At 35.2% G+C, this 15983-nt stretch overlaps 1 protein-coding gene across 1 annotated transcript in view; it reads left to right on the top strand.

Moving 5' to 3' along the window:
* LOC149280155 (E3 ubiquitin-protein ligase MID1-like) overlaps positions 1-13412 on the top strand; it is a 51681-nt gene extending 38269 nt beyond the window's left edge. The window contains exons 5-9 of the mRNA XM_089500777.1: positions 743-870; positions 1107-1250; positions 6307-6468; positions 11648-11855; positions 13064-13412. Of these exons, the coding sequence (XP_089356903.1) occupies positions 743-870; positions 1107-1250; positions 6307-6468; positions 11648-11855; positions 13064-13412 (991 nt within the window). The remainder of the gene's footprint in view (positions 1-742; positions 871-1106; positions 1251-6306; positions 6469-11647; positions 11856-13063) is intronic.
* Positions 13413-15983: the final 2571 nt, after the last annotated feature.

Raw genomic sequence — 15983 nt, 5'->3', positions numbered from 1 at the left:
CTTACCATTGTTGGCTATTCATAAAGAATAGTGAGGTGAGGGAGTTGGAACCACAACTCTTCTACAGCCTCGCCTAGAAGAGTTGAGTTAACCACCACCATTTAGGCTGGCAGGATGTTCCAGTTTCCTTTCCTTCCTTTTATACTCCCTTGGACCTACATGACCCCCTCACTACCCCCTCACTACCTTAACAACCAGATAATGTTACAGAAGTCTTTTAATGACCATAAGAAATTTAAGGCAAAAAAAGTTATGCGCAACTCTCCAAAACTTTTTTTTAAGTGGCTTCAGTTCGTAAAGACATTCTTAATGCCGTAGCTTTGCTGTATTATTTTTTTCTTTTCTTCCGAGGGACCTGTTTTGTTCATTAAGATTCGTATGTCTGGGTAATGTACAAAACAATAAAAACATTTTTAGCATATTGTACCTACAAATTATACTTAATGGCTGTTGAAGACATGTTTTCATCATCTAAATCTCAAATAAAAAATTGGTTTTTAGAACAGTGGCTCGGATATCAGATTCAGAGCTTTTTTCCTGTTTACCATTGCGATTTGTATCGCAGTAAATTTTTTTTCCGTTAAAGAAATTCCCATATGCCCTTGTGCTTGTCAGCAGGTAATAGTGATTTTTCATGTAACAGTGAATTAAAGACATTGGGTGTAGCTGGGAATTGTCTGTCTCCAAAAAGAAAAATGTGAATTAATTTTTATTTCTTTTTTTTCTTTCTTCCTGTTTTCAGAGTATCAATGGCAACCGCATCCTCTCAGGTGCTTATTCCAGAAATCAACCTCAATGATACGTTTGACACTTTTGCATTAGATTTTTCCAGAGAGAAGAAAATGTTAGAATGTCTTGATTATCTAACAGGTAAGGCTATGATTACCAATTATGCCCTAACCCAACCGAGTCCTTTTGTGGAAGTTAACTTTTCATTGTACCATCTTAAAAAAAAAAATAAGGGACCTTTGAGGGCCAGAAATCCTTCTTCATAACATGAGAGTCTGTTTGTAGTTCATTTGTTTTTCAATACAGAAAAGAAATGTAATGTAGAAGTAAAGCTAAAAATTCACATTTTAACATAAATATTTTGTCTGTCTTCGCAGCACCAAGTCCCCCAGTTATAAGGGAGGAACTCTGCACTGCTTCATATGACACCATTACCGTACATTGGACGTCAGACGATGAATTTAGTGTTGTTTCGTATGAACTGCAATATACCATCTTTACCGGACAAGCAAATGTAGTCAGTAAGTTCAACAAAAGGTTTGCTTGTTGACTTATGTTCAGTGGACAAAAAAAAAGTTACGTTAATTACAGGATATGGCAATATAGTGTAGTGTTGAGTAAGTTTGTGCTTTGTTTCTTATTACTAAAGTTGGTTTTGCCAGCTCAATTGAATGTCACCATTGTCCATTATCTTGCAATATACTGGCGCAGTCCCACCTTCTAGTCTGAATTTTTAACACTTTTATAACTAAATTAGGAAACATTAGAAATATCATCCGTAGTGTTGTCAAGCGCCCAAACCCTTCCCAAAACCTTTAATAAACCCTGCTGTTTCCCTGTCTTTAGTTTGATTCTATTTCATCAGAGTTTTTCAAGCTAATTTAGTCGGATATGGCCTTGTTAGTATTAGTGGTCGGCAAACATAGAGTTAAAGAGAGAGATCTTTAGTCATTAATATGTCCAGAATTCAAAAGGGAACATATATTGAAATAATGTGAAATACAGCTTAAAGGAATAGTTATGTTTTTATGCTAATATACGGTTTTCACCGGCACTTTATACTTGGTTTGTGCCGATGGCGCAGCCGATACGTCAGCTGGCAGATTAAGAAAGCAGCTGCCGAGAAAAAAGGAACGAGCAACAATTGTAACAAAAATAGCCCCATTGATCCCTGAAAGAAATACATTGTCGTGACTATCCCTTTAAAACGGCTCTGCTTTTCATATATTGTTTTTAGACGGCCGATATTGATATAGTCCGGAGTCGCTTAGAAATGTAATTGTTTAAAAAAAATAAAAAATGGTGTCCATTAAAATAACAGGAAATGAATCAGAAATACGTTGCAGACCTTGTTCATGTTGTAAATGATTTTTAATGGAATATCCTCAAAATACTTCTGAATGAATATATATGTGTATGTATACTTATTTATATATGTGTGTTTGTGTGGTATGTATGTATATATATATCATTCATACACACAAATGCCAAACAATGAGAGAAACAAATTATTGCTACATTACTTTACATTAAATTAAAAAAGGCATTAACCCTTTAACTGCCTCTTCACTTTTAAAGGGATTATTTCCTGTTGTGATATATATATATATATATATATATATATATATATAGGCATTTTTATATAATCCATTTTGGGGATTTTTTTTTTTAATTTTCCTACAGAATTGAGCCAAACTAATTGCTTAATTATTAGAAGACAGCAGTGTAGACAGGGACTCTTGATACTCAAAATACGCGTTAATAAGATTTACTTGTGATAATTGCTGCGAGGAGTGCACAGCAAGAAGCTGTCGCCCACGGCTCGCAACTTTAATTACAGCTTTGTGTGTCATCGAGGAAAATAAAAGATAATTAACAAGATGGAATGATAATTAAGGCCAATTTGGCATTTATCAATGTAGCTTTTTTGTAATAAACAAATTAAAAAGAGAAAAAGTAATGTACCAGACAGCCTCAAGGAAGAATGCATATTAAAGTACTAAAGCCCAATAGAGGTACCACATAATAACTCGGAGAACATTCAGATTATGTATTAACAATATTGTTGTCCTTGCGACCCGATCATTTGTCCTCTGATATTACTATACATTACGAAGGGCTAATCCCAGCAAGTTTCTCCTGCTCAGGCCCTGTGAATAGTGAATACACACCAAATCCCGTTTTAAAGAAGTTACCCTATGAACCTGTAGTTCAGAATTAAATATTCCATGTTCTTTACCTTTAACTGGAATGGCTTTTCTCTGTTGAGATGACTAAGCTGAAATGATAGACTTTTGGTTTATTTAAAGTCCAAGTATGTCACAGTTACAAGTTACGACCGGCAATTAGAAAAGAAAAGGGAAAAAAATACCGAGTTGAGATCCAACAATTAAACTTACTGACTTTGGCTTCCTGACCGAACGGAAATGGTCAAGCTGGAATGTCTGCAAGGAGAGTCGTTGGTTGTCTTTGAAGGAGAGACAGTGGCAATCCTCAAGTTCCAAATGCTTCCTCATCATTTTTGTTTCTCGGAATTTCTTCCCGATACGAAATTATTTGTACTTTCCACAAATTACCAAGGACGAAATACAATGGAGAATAAGCGTTAATTATATTTTTCCCCCCTTACATCATTATCGTTTCAGCCGTCGTTCTCTCTAGCAATTGAAGTTTACACAATGGCTTTCAAAATATCACCTCAACAGCTGCTTTTGCAGATTTGAGAAAAAAAAACAATTATTCATGTAAAAAATTAAAAAGTATACATGGAGTTGTCTGATGATTTGTGTAATTTCAGTTGTTGAATGTCAAATCAAAATCCCATTGCTAAGCAGCATTCATTTTAAATTTAATGTTTTACAACAATTTTCCCCAGCAGGCATTGGCCTAGCTAATTATACAAAATTAAGAGTCATTAGGTAGGTTCTTTACTTTCAGGCTTATAAATTATACCGTTTTTATTCTTTTTTTTGTTTTTTATTAAATTCTGGAACTACAAATTAATAATATACCTATAGCATCGTATACTATTCTAAACAGTCCGACAAGGTAGTTGTAGGATTACATATAAATGTCTGGCAGAGAAAACCTAAAATATATTTAGAAAAAGACATTTCTAACGAATGATGATGAATCAGTTGTGGATGACTAGGTGACCACAGTTTGATTCTTCGTGTTTATAAAGAGTGATGAACGCAGTGTGGCAGACTGAAAAATTTATGGATAAAAGAGAGAGAAGGCTTTTTATATCGGAGCAATCATCCGGTTTAGTTATTGTCTCTTCTGTAAAAAGGGTTGCGTAAGCCGAGATACTTGAAGAGCATCTAACACTTTTGTGGAATCCTATTTGTTAGTTTTGTACAGTAAATAATAGTTTGTATCTATTTTAATGTAAATTCATTCAGAAACCAGCAAAAAAAAAAAAAAATCACTTACCGTGTGTCCATGACAAAAATTATAAATGGCATAACACAACTCTTCTAGTAATATTGTTTCCAATGCTCCCATATAGCTATATAGTTAAATTCAACAGCATAGCGAGAACAGTAGCTTTAAATATTATAAACTACCTAAAATTTTAATTACCGTATTGGTAATCTTAGTAAAATTACATTAACAATCTCACTTTCCAGTTCTCAGTTTTTTTTGCTTTTTTAATGCCTCTATTTGTTTTTAAGTTTTAGCTGATTATCTTTCCATTATTCCATCGGCTCCTGCACAAAGCTGAGGTCTAGGTTCTGTTCTCTTGGAAATACGCTGGATAGGACTCTGATGTATGTCACACAAACGAGATCAGATGGTACAATTGAACCTGGGGTTTTCCCCCCATCTTAAACGGAGTAGATTAAGAATTTGGGATCGGTCCCATCCGGTATATATAGAACATGTCAGCATAAAACCCAAAGGAAATAACTTTCCACATTTATTACCTCCAGATTGCAGAGGTTGTGCTCTGTTAGCGGAGAACCCTTGCATCCTGTATTACTGTGTATTTTGCAGCTGTGCTACTCCATATTCCATTATATGTGACAGCTTAGAATAGATGCAGCCTGACAACAAGTCTGTATCTGAAAAGTTCCAGGACAATCTCTTTTTCTTGTTTCAAATTATCTTTTATATTAAGAAAAATCAGCATATCAGCAGAAATAGTCAGCTATTTTTAGGACGCAAGGCTCCTCGGATGGAAATCACAATGTTATGTTGCTGTGTCAGTGTGTTGTCTAAAATAGCATCTTACACCTCAAATGAACTACGGGGCTTTCATTCCAGAGGACTCCCCCCATAACTCCTAAAACATGTAAGCTGAAACTATATCTGGTCTGTAATTACATAGTTGTATATGACTCTAATTTAACACTTTATGGTGTTAAGGCTTAGAAGGTGGATACTATTGCATTGTAGGTACTGTACCTTCAATGACTCCAATTTCTATCATAGCATACCCTCAAAGTGCCCGCAAACATCTCTGCATTGAAAACAAAATCCATCAGTCCCTTATTTGTCCCTTGATGTCCTTTTGCTTGGTCTTAGTGTATTATGGTGTTTTACAGCCCTAAAAGTCACAGTAGTGTGAAACTACCTACCTTATTCTTCTTCGTTCTAGTTGAAAAGGTTGGTCTTGTGTTTTACAGCTAATGGGACTTTAAAACATTTTATATAAAAGACATATTGAGTTTTACTTCACCAAGAAGGTGGTACAAAAATGGAAGTGAGGACATTTTACTGAATCTAACACAAGACCAACGACTGATTACGGTCTGAGTCTCTACATCAAGAAAATAAGCATTCTAGATGGACCAAGTGGTTCTTATCTAACCTCAAATTCTTTCAATGTTTAAGAAAATGTTTACATAAAATGCATTAATTTTCTTCTAAATGCCTTAGTCAGAAACAAGTATCAATAGTGCACATGCTGTCATAGAAAGTCTTTGTAAAGCCCTGGCTCTACCCAAACAATAAGTATACCTATTTAAACTTTGAAATGTAGGGAGGTATAGAATAGCCTAAACAAGACTTTTGGATTTCTGACCTATAAATGCTCCCAGATATTAACATCTTCTACCTAGTTGAAAGGCTTGGTGGTATGTTTCACAGCTACTTGGACTTTAAATAATGTTTACATAAAGAGTTATTGATTTTTAAGCTTAGAGTGAATTTATTAAAATTACTTTATTTTCGAACTTAAATTGAACTGAAGTTCATCGGCCGATTATTCAGTTTTAATATGGCAGATACCCGCCTTGCACAAGGTTACCAGGCAAATATCAATACCTCGGTTTGAAGAACCACTTAAAATATGTAACGTGGAACAGGAGTCTTTGCTTTTAAAAGTAATTTCTTCAAATAACTTCAAAGCTGTAATTATTTGAAGTTGACAATGTAAACCTTTTAATAGACGGTCAGGTCTCGAAATGTCAAGTAGCCCTGGAAGAGTTCAGCGCTAATAGAAAAGTAAAGCAAGGCTGACTTGATACACTTAGCAAACGTTTTCTTGGTTCGTTATTTTGATGGCAAGCTAAACATTCTGATATTCTGCTAATGCGTTTTCTAGGACTAATAGATTTCCCTTCTTTGCAGGTTTGTGTAACTCTGCCGACAGCTGGATGATTGTTCCAAATATCAAACAGAACCACTATACCGTGCATGGTCTACAAAGCGGCACCAAGTACATCTTCGTCGTTAAGGCCATTAATCAAGCTGGGAGTCGAAACAGTGAACCTGGCAAGCTGAAGACAAACAGTAAGTGTCAGAGACTACTTGACCATTTCTACCTCACAGGGCTCATTGTTTGATGACCACGTGGACAGGTCAATAATTAAATTACTTACTTTGTAAATGAGAATGAGCCTTCAGAAATTCTTCAGAATGTTTCCCGTTGGTGCCTGGCGCTTAGGTCACAATGATGTATGAGATCTCTCACACTTTCTCATCGGGCATTGAATTCATGGAACACTTGACATGGGCTACCCTAGATTTGAAACTTTATATGATATCTGACGATGATACCAAGAAATAAAGTTAGAAACATAATTTAAATTATCCATCAACCCCCATGAAAATAAAAATCTCAACTGAACTTGAAAATATCTTTTGATTATTTTTGATGGTAAGCTATTTTTATACTATATATTCCTGAATATCTGTATGTCCTATAACATTGTATGCCCAAAAGAATATTCATTAACTTGCCTCTCAAAGCAGGTAGCCAGTCAAAAGGATAGTGTTATAGTAAACGAGGATTTATTTTAATTTATTTCAGCCCGTTATGAGAGCGGAAATTTGCATTTGGCACTCATTATGTCGTTTGTAGAGAAGTTCACTCATATTTAACCTTCAGAGGCTGGGTCTTGTAGCCCTGTTTCCTGTGTAATCTAAAACAATGTAGGGTCTGTTTAACAAAGGCCAGTCGGTGTTAACTGGTAATTGGGCTTAACAATTTTCTAGCTATCTAATCAAGCGTTTGGGGTTGTACTGCTCTCAATGTGAAGATAAATCTGCTGTTCATTTATGCTCAAGCGAGCAATTTTTTTTGTTGTGGAGGAAATTGGAAAGTCATAACATTTTAATGTTTTTCCTTGACATGCACAGGATGCCTACATCATAATCTATGCGGATGGGATTTGCTGATAAGCACATATGGGGGGTGTAGATGGTTTAGTGTTATGTTCTGTGTTGCTTGGTTGAGCATTATCTTGTATTTATATAAGCATGACCTTCTGTATTGCGTGTGGATACCATAGGAGCCCAGTTAAAGTGAATATACATGGTTTTCATATCTAGTGATAGTGTTGGTGTGTATGAATATGTTGAAAAACCTGAATGTACTTGTACAACGGATTACTTTTATAAATAATTAAATGCTAACAAATCCTAAATAGTTTATCTTGGCTACTCAAAGTGTAGACCCCTTTTTTTTTTCCCCCTGGCTTGATGAATGTTTGAATATTAATTTAGAAGGTCTATCAGATACCTTTCATCTAAAAAATGTGGTTGTTGTGATTTTTAGTTTTGGAAAGCAACAAATTTTTGTTATGACCTGAATGGGGAAAAATGTCCTGGCAAGTCTATAAAAGTGCGTGAGGCCTGAAGGCTGCATTGACCCAAGTTCAGCTGTTCTGTAGCCTCAAAAGATTTGTTGAGCACGAGTAAGCAGAACAGGGTCCCAGTTTTATTTTCTTTTGGAGGCATCTGGCTCTGTTTAATGGAAATTTACTAATATTTACAGTTAGTTTTACGGCAATAATATGTACAGCTTGGTTTATTCCGTATTTTTTGGTATTTGAAAGATTATTTTTATACGTTTGTGATTTCAGGGTAGGAGTTTTAACAATCTTTTAAACAATGGAATAGAACCATTATGGTCTCCTTAGTAGCTATTAACATGATACACTTTATTCATTAAGCTAGATGTAGCTTAATTATTTATTGTTACATTTTAATGATATAGCATTAATGTATCCCACTGTACTGTAAAATGAGTTAAAAAAAATCAAAACATTTATTTTTAAAGTAAGGGACTCTTTTACCTTAGGGTAACTGATATTTTTGGCAAAAAAAATGTTCCCCTTTAACTGATATTAACCCTTAAAATCCTTCTGACCCACCAAGGTTATTCTTATTCCTGTTATATCTTTTATAGCTTCATCCAGGGCATGTTTCATTGAGAAACCTTATGCATTTTCCTGAAACCTGTCTCTCTATTAATCTCAACTTTCTCAGGTTCTATAAGCTTATCCCCAGGTAATAATGACTTATGCTGTTTTTATAAGTTTACGCAGCTGCAAAAAGCTGTAGAAACAATAAAAGCTGAAACTAAACTCTCAAAGGAAACCAGCATTATTGGCTTCAATTGCGAAACGTTTCAAGGAGTATGTTTCATTTCCATACAAAAACACTAACATGATGGTAAACGGGTTGGGAGCCAGATAATATCTACACTGACCTGACCCATGCCTTCGCTAAGATCTGGGGTAAGTGGGTTCCTGCATAGTATTCTAACCAGAAAGCAGTCCTAAGTCAGATTTAACAAGTACAAGTCATAAAAAGTCCCCAAAGGAACATTCCATTAAGATTAAAACCATTTTTAAGTCCACAACAGCTGTGCGTTGGAATATAACCTGCTTTCGTGCAATATCGCCTTTCTAAGTCATATCAAAATGTACGTGGTTCCATAAAATGTTGGAAATGGCAAGATTTTATGCTTTTCTGATTTTATTTTTTGGTTGTTGTTGCTTGTATAATGGGGCACTACACTACATAGTATAGTATCCATTATATATCATCTATTAAACCAGACATGTTTTTTCACCTTCTCAATAATAAGAAAAAAATATTTAAAATATTAATAAAATAATATTAATTTGTTAGAAATATGTTAAATTCCACAGAGTAGGTTGTACAGGATCTTTAAATGTGATGGTTTTATTGTCATTATTGTTAAGTGTGCTGTATAGGGATCTTTGTTGGCTGAGAAGTTGTAAACTTAATTCCACCGGTTTTCTTTGCTTACATCTGTTCTCTACCAAAATATTCAGGTAGTGATGTACATTTTCATTTGATCACTTAAACATTTACTTTACCCTTAAACATTAATTTAAACTCGCTAAATTAAAAACCACCACAACGTCCCCTTTGGCACTTCAGCACATTCTGTTATTTTAAAGGGCTAATAACTAAAATATTGCAGTGGATTATTCTCTTATCACATAACAAAATAATTAGCAACTCGATCCAGAACATCTCCCCAATTGTATCTTGCATGTCTAAATGCACTAGATTTGCTTTCACTTAACATGTTCCTTTATTATCCCTGAGCGATATCCAAATGTAATCCCGGATTGAACTTTAAAGTATTAAATACAAAAAAAAAAGAATGTTATTTTGCTATTAACAAGCCCTCTGAGAGTTCTTTTGAGCTACACAAGCTTATGGACGTGTCTCCTTAAAGCCCTTTTAATTTCCTATAACAGTTCGAGATGTAGGATGTCTAGACCTATATTTCTGCCTTTCATATGGAGTTAGTTCTACATAATTCACATCTGTGGTGTAATTTTACTGACGTGCAGGAGGCTGTACATGTTTTAAGAACACTTTAGCGATAGACAGTTACCGTCAGACATTTAGTGGTGATAGGGGCGGTTTTTTTCTTGTCTAACAATTTTGATCTCGGAGCGTCCCTTCATTTCTCCCCCAACATTTTTCTGTCCGTTTTCTGCAGGTGGATATTAACAAAGGTCTTGTTTCATTTCACATATCCATATGGTTAACAAACCAAAACTTGCATGATACTGCTACAATTAGGGAGATGCTTGAAGCCCACAATAGGACTACACAAAGTGCAGAGAGGTAGATTATGGCAAGACAACACAAACTGGAAGGGTTGAGTATTTGGACAAGGCTGCATGAGCTTGGAAGAAGCTAATGATCTAGGTGGGACAACGTAAACTGGGAAGAAATTGAGGATTTTGGTGATATTACATAAACTGGAAACAAGTTGATGATTAAGATGGACTACATAAATTAGGAGGAAGTTGAGGATTAGGTGGCACTATGCAAGTTGGGAAAAAAGGAAGGGGTGGGAGATGACTAAGGCAAAGAAAATTGGGAAATGTCATCAATATTACATAAACATAAATTCAAGGTAAATTTGCATGTTTACACATTCTTGAAAAGAAGATGTTGATCCCAACAACGCATTCTTGAGTATTAGTCGAAATTTAGGAAGGTGTACAGTATATGAATCGTTATACAGGCAAGGATAGGGACAGAACTTCACAAGCAAATGTAAAGAGTTGATTTTTTATGTGGTTTAGATGAGACATAAACAGGAGAAGATTTCACAAGCCTGGAAAAGAAGAGAGATATAGGAGAATTGCCCATGAAGATTAACAATGTAAACTCAATAAAAGACATTGCCTCGGACTAAAGACAAAAAAAAAAAAAAAAAAAGGGGGGGTGATTTCTTAAAATTTTTCTTTTTCTTTCTTATTAAAAGAAAGCTGCGAGAATGCCAAACCATTTTAATCTAGCCTCGCAAGCAAATATGCAGAGTGCTACACAGAGGTTGGTGCAGAATAGATCAACTAACCATGAGGCTCTGCTCCGCAAGCAATTTCCTGTTATTGTACCCGACGTTATTCAAAAGCAACCGGTGCCAACATAAACAGCCACGCTAGTGCTTTTTACACCATCATAATTTTACATGGTTTTAATTCATTTCCGTCATTTTTATTCATGCTAGTAACGTTACGTACGGACATTAGTCCCCTGTTACGGGCTGTTTTAGTACACTTCATAAACGCAAGGAAATTTAAGCAGGTGAACCGGTAAACATTGTAAAGATTGAATAGGAACCGGCTGATGTACAGGGCTTTTTAGCTGGGCAGCAGATTCATCTGTATGGCTTGTTTAAAAATGTGTAAATTTTATAGGCTTAAAATTCTTCCTGTTTCAAGGAATGAGTTGAAGGAAGTATATTTGTGTGTTTCTATGTTTTTAGTTGGCATTATTTGTTGATATATTGCTACCCAACTTATCTTTCACTGAGTTTTTCTTAAAGTGGACCTTATTCTCTATCAAAGTTAGACATTTGCTGATTGGTACGCCTAAAAAAGTGATGGACAAGTATATGTATTAGAATGCCATGTTTTCTATGGAAAATACATTTTACCTTCCTGTTCAAGTGACCGCCAGCATGGCTAACCACCCAATGAAGTTATTGCTTCCCTAGTGTTACATTGTTGATTGTTGTTGAATGGTTAAGGCAGCCTTTGTAAAATGAAAGTAGACCTTTGGGTGACATGAAGGCAGATGACTTCAGAATAGGAAATTACTTAGATATGCATGTATCACAATAGTACATCCTCAGCCCAAATGACGTGATCCATAACATTTTTTTTCTAATTGCATTTTTCTCCAGGTCAGCCATTTAAACTGGATCCCAAATCTGCGCACAGGAAATTGAAAGTATCACATGACAATCTCACAGTAGAAAGGGATGAGACCTCTTCGAAGAAGAGTCACACGCCGGAGCGTTTTACAAGTCAAGGAAGTTATGGTGTGGCTGGCAACGTGTTCCTCGACAGTGGGCGCCACTACTGGGAAGTGGTTATTAGTGGAAGCACCTGGTATGTATTTAATATCTGTTCATCCACCTTGCACTTGATGTGTTGATACTAATTCAATGCAATAGGAATAACATTATATCTGTAAGCAAGTGAGCAATACGGTAGTTATGTGTAGGGTGGAAGATAAGTAGAACAACCTCCCAGCAAAAGTGGAGATTTTAATACAGTGAAAGAATTGAAGAATTTGTGGTATAGGCATATGGCTGTCCAAAATTATACACGAGGCTAAGGGCCAATTAAGTTTTGAGTCTTTAAAGCAGGGGCATCAAGACAGCTAACCAAGGGGGATCCAATTTACACAACCAAGGCTGCTCCAACCCAATTAAATTCTGCTACATATGTTCTTCAACATAATCATTTTATAGTTTTTAAGCCACATAACAGACCCTTCTTCATTCACTGATTCCCCATCCTACATGCAAAAAAGATGGAACTACGGTCTTAAAAATATTGGTTTTCTTTCCTTAAAATATTTTAATGTCTTTTATTCGGGCAGATTTTTTTATTAACATTGTAATAGCATCTTTAAATGCAATGTATTCCTGTAAATCAAGACGAAAGGCGAAATTACACAATTAGCAAGTAATTTCTTGCTTTGTTCAGATTCTCCTGATCAAGCTGCATTATCATGATGTCTCGAGTAACCAATTTACATCAAGAGCTACTGCTACACAGCTTGAGTGAAGATATCCTTCAGTTACACCCAATTAGATGAATTAATTTTGTATGCTAGGCCCCAGCACACATGATCATCATTAGGAATGGCTTTGGATTATGGTTTCCTGGCCTGCTACATTACCAGAAAGCAGCATCGAGACAACCGCTTGCTGAAATGAAGCAAATAAAAATATATGTATATGCAAATATATTGACAGATATTCATTTTTTCTGAATATTAATATTAAATATTTTTTTTTTATTTTATTTACTATATGTTATGGACAGCGGTGGTACCAAATCTGATAATAATTAATATCCAATCACCCAAATGATATCAGATAAATACAATGATTGGATAACCTACAATATTCATCATGGTTACACAATCTAGAATTAGATATTGTAGTTCAACCACAGTTTACAGGAGCCTTACAAAGGTCATCTGAGTCTGGTTTAATTAAAAATTAAATGGAATATTGTATTTTGTACGCTTCAAACGATTTAGTACATATTTATGGGTTGCTCACTACACTCTCCCTTCTTTTTAGGTATGCTGTAGGCATCGCTTACAAATCTGCCCCCAAGCACGAGTGGATTGGCAAGAATTCCGCCTCTTGGGTATTTTGTCGCTGTAACAACAACTGGGTGGTGAGGCACAACAGCAAAGAAATCCCCATAGAGCCCTCTCCGCACCTGCGCCGCATTGGGATTTTGCTAGACTACGATAACGGTTCTCTGGCGTTCTACGACGCGCTGAACTCCATCCACCTTTACACTTTTGACATTGCGTTTGCACAACCCGTGTGCCCTACTCTCACAGTCTGGAATAAGTGTTTAACGATTTTAACTGGCCTTCCCATACCCGACCACTTGGACTGCATGGAGCAAATGGCATAAAAACCACAAGAAATACACAGAAAAAGGAAAAAAAAACTTTTTTTTTTTTTATAAAATTTCTCAGAAGAAACGGCAATCTATTCACCCATCAATTTACAAAAAAATAATCCATTCATATTTCCCATTAGTTTATGAATTTCCAACACCTATTTCCAACCACTTCGATACACTACAGGAAGATTTATGTTATTTATTAATTGCTTTTTTTATAAGAACTTCTTATTTTTTTGCACATTGCTTTATTGATTATGGCTATATATAAACTGTACTTCACACAGCGTGATTTTCACTTTACTAAGAGGGGTGGAATATTATGCTGCAGATGTAGCCAGTTGAGAAAGAATGTATTGGTTTAGAATAATATTCACAGATATGTTGTGTGCAACTTGGCCTCACTACACATGCAAGTCCAATTAATAACAATTAATTAGGGGTGTTTTCTGCAGTGATTTTTTTTTTATTTTATTTTTTTTTTTTGAACGGACGCTCAATTATTTTATTTCATTTCAAGAGAAAAAAAAAGTTTTAAGTATTGGAGCTTTTCATTTGGCATTTCTGCTACAATTTTCAGTTAGAAATGGCAAACAAATACATATTTTGATTTCTACTGTGCCCCCACTGCTAAAGAGGTGCCGTTCAATTTTTTATTTTTTTTTTACTAAGAAATTTAATATTTTAATTAAAGCGGGTAGGGGTGCTGTCAGATCCCAGGATTTCAAGAGCGAAGCATTCGGTATCGGCTTATCCTAGGAGCGGCTTACTGGAGAAGCGAAGGCTAGCTTGACCCCGATTCCAAATTTAACAATCTAAATTGTAAACCTCTGAAGAAACTCTGCCACAAACCGATAAAAGTCTATGCTATAAGCTCACAAGCAACATCATTTTATAATGATTTGAAACCAAGATCTTTTGTTGGAATGGGCTCCTGCTGTTAAGGTCGTTATTGGTAAATGGGTAATCAGTTTCTTTGCGGCTGGGTTTCATTTCCCTCAAAGATACCGACACTGTCAGTGACAAAAATCCTCAGTGTCGATTTTTCAGTGTGCCCAATAAGCCTATGTAATATTAAAAAAATTAGATTTAAATGTTTTCACATATTAGGAACATAAGGATGCAGGAAAATATTATAGGGCTCTATTATTCCGAGCAAAAATGCTCATCCAGCTTGATTATACACAATAATACATTCTCCAGCCAATAAGTTTCCCTAAAATGCTTACTAATGCCATTAATAATGGAGATAGTAACAATTGAATGATTAACTTGCTTGAGAAAGGGTGTTTTATAAAAATATATCTGTTTTTCCAGTCCTTGAGGCTATTAATAAACAGGAATCCAGGCTTGTACAACTTATAGCGACTGCTTTTCATAATCGTCGCAGCTGTTTTCTACGGATCTAGTAGGAAATGCCTGTTTTTATGTGCCATCAACTTTATGATGTCATCGCCACAGTGAGCCTGCACACTGGGCATTAGGGAAATGATGTCATGTGTAATACTGCATGTCTTTGAACACATTTCTAGAGGATTACAAGATTCCAATGGTTAACAAAAGTTTGAATTAACACATTTTCACAAGTTATATTTAGTCTCACACATGAGCTAAAAACTCATTCATACAGAATGTTAAACAAAAAATATATGGTGCTGATGATAGACTTAAAGAAGGCTGACATTACGCTAGCGTTTAAGTACAATGCGTAAAAAAGAAAAAAAAGCTGTATTCCTGTGTAAGCAAGAATACATTACCTGTTTATAGCAACATGGAGGTCTTAAGACCAGTAATTACAATCATCCATAATATAGTTATTAGCAGAGTACTAGACCCGTTACAGTTTAATATGCGTTAAAAGGCCTTTAATCTGCCTTCAAAGCACCTTATAACAGTGCTCATTGTGTATTTGTACAGTCATGCTCCTTGCAAAAGGAATGAAAATCCAATCACATTCTAGACAAGGTCCAGTTTCTTTATTACGTTATAAAATATTTATGCATATGAATATATATGTATAAATTATTCATTCGTGAGTATTTAAAAAAAATATACAAAATCATTGTTCGATTTAAAAAAAATTTTTTTTTTTAATGGGTGTTTTATTATATATATTTTTTTTCTTTTCCATGTTTTATTTTCATGAGCATTACATGAATGCAGGCTTTCTGAAACTGGTTGCCTCGTTTGCAGTATATATTAAATGAGTGTCTTTGAAAAGGGCAGTTTGATGCACTTTTTTTTGTTGTGGTGAAAGGGTAAAGGCTTCACAATTCTTGAGTTAACCCAGGTACAAAATATCTATAGAAACACGTGAAAGGGGCATCATAAACCCTGTGTGTCATATTTTGATGTTATGCCAACAATATCCTTTTGCTATTCTACATTCTCTTTCTCAAAGAAGAAGATTTCATATTTTGTTGATTTTGGGGAGAATTATTATTTCTTAGCATTTTACGGCTTTTGCACATTAGTTTACTGGAAAATAGACACAAAAAGACATTTCCCAACGGATTACGTTTTGTGTGTGTGAGGTTCTAAGAACATAAAACTCAAGGATCAATGGAATTCAGCGGAATA

This window comes from Sceloporus occidentalis, unplaced genomic scaffold (assembly GCF_023333645.1).
Source record: "Sceloporus occidentalis isolate IW3139 unplaced genomic scaffold, rSceOcc1.0.p SCAF_159, whole genome shotgun sequence".
Taxonomy (NCBI): Eukaryota; Metazoa; Chordata; class Lepidosauria; order Squamata; family Phrynosomatidae; genus Sceloporus; species Sceloporus occidentalis.
The sequence above is the reverse complement of the archived record's forward strand: the minus strand, read 5'-3'. Positions and strand labels throughout refer to the sequence as shown.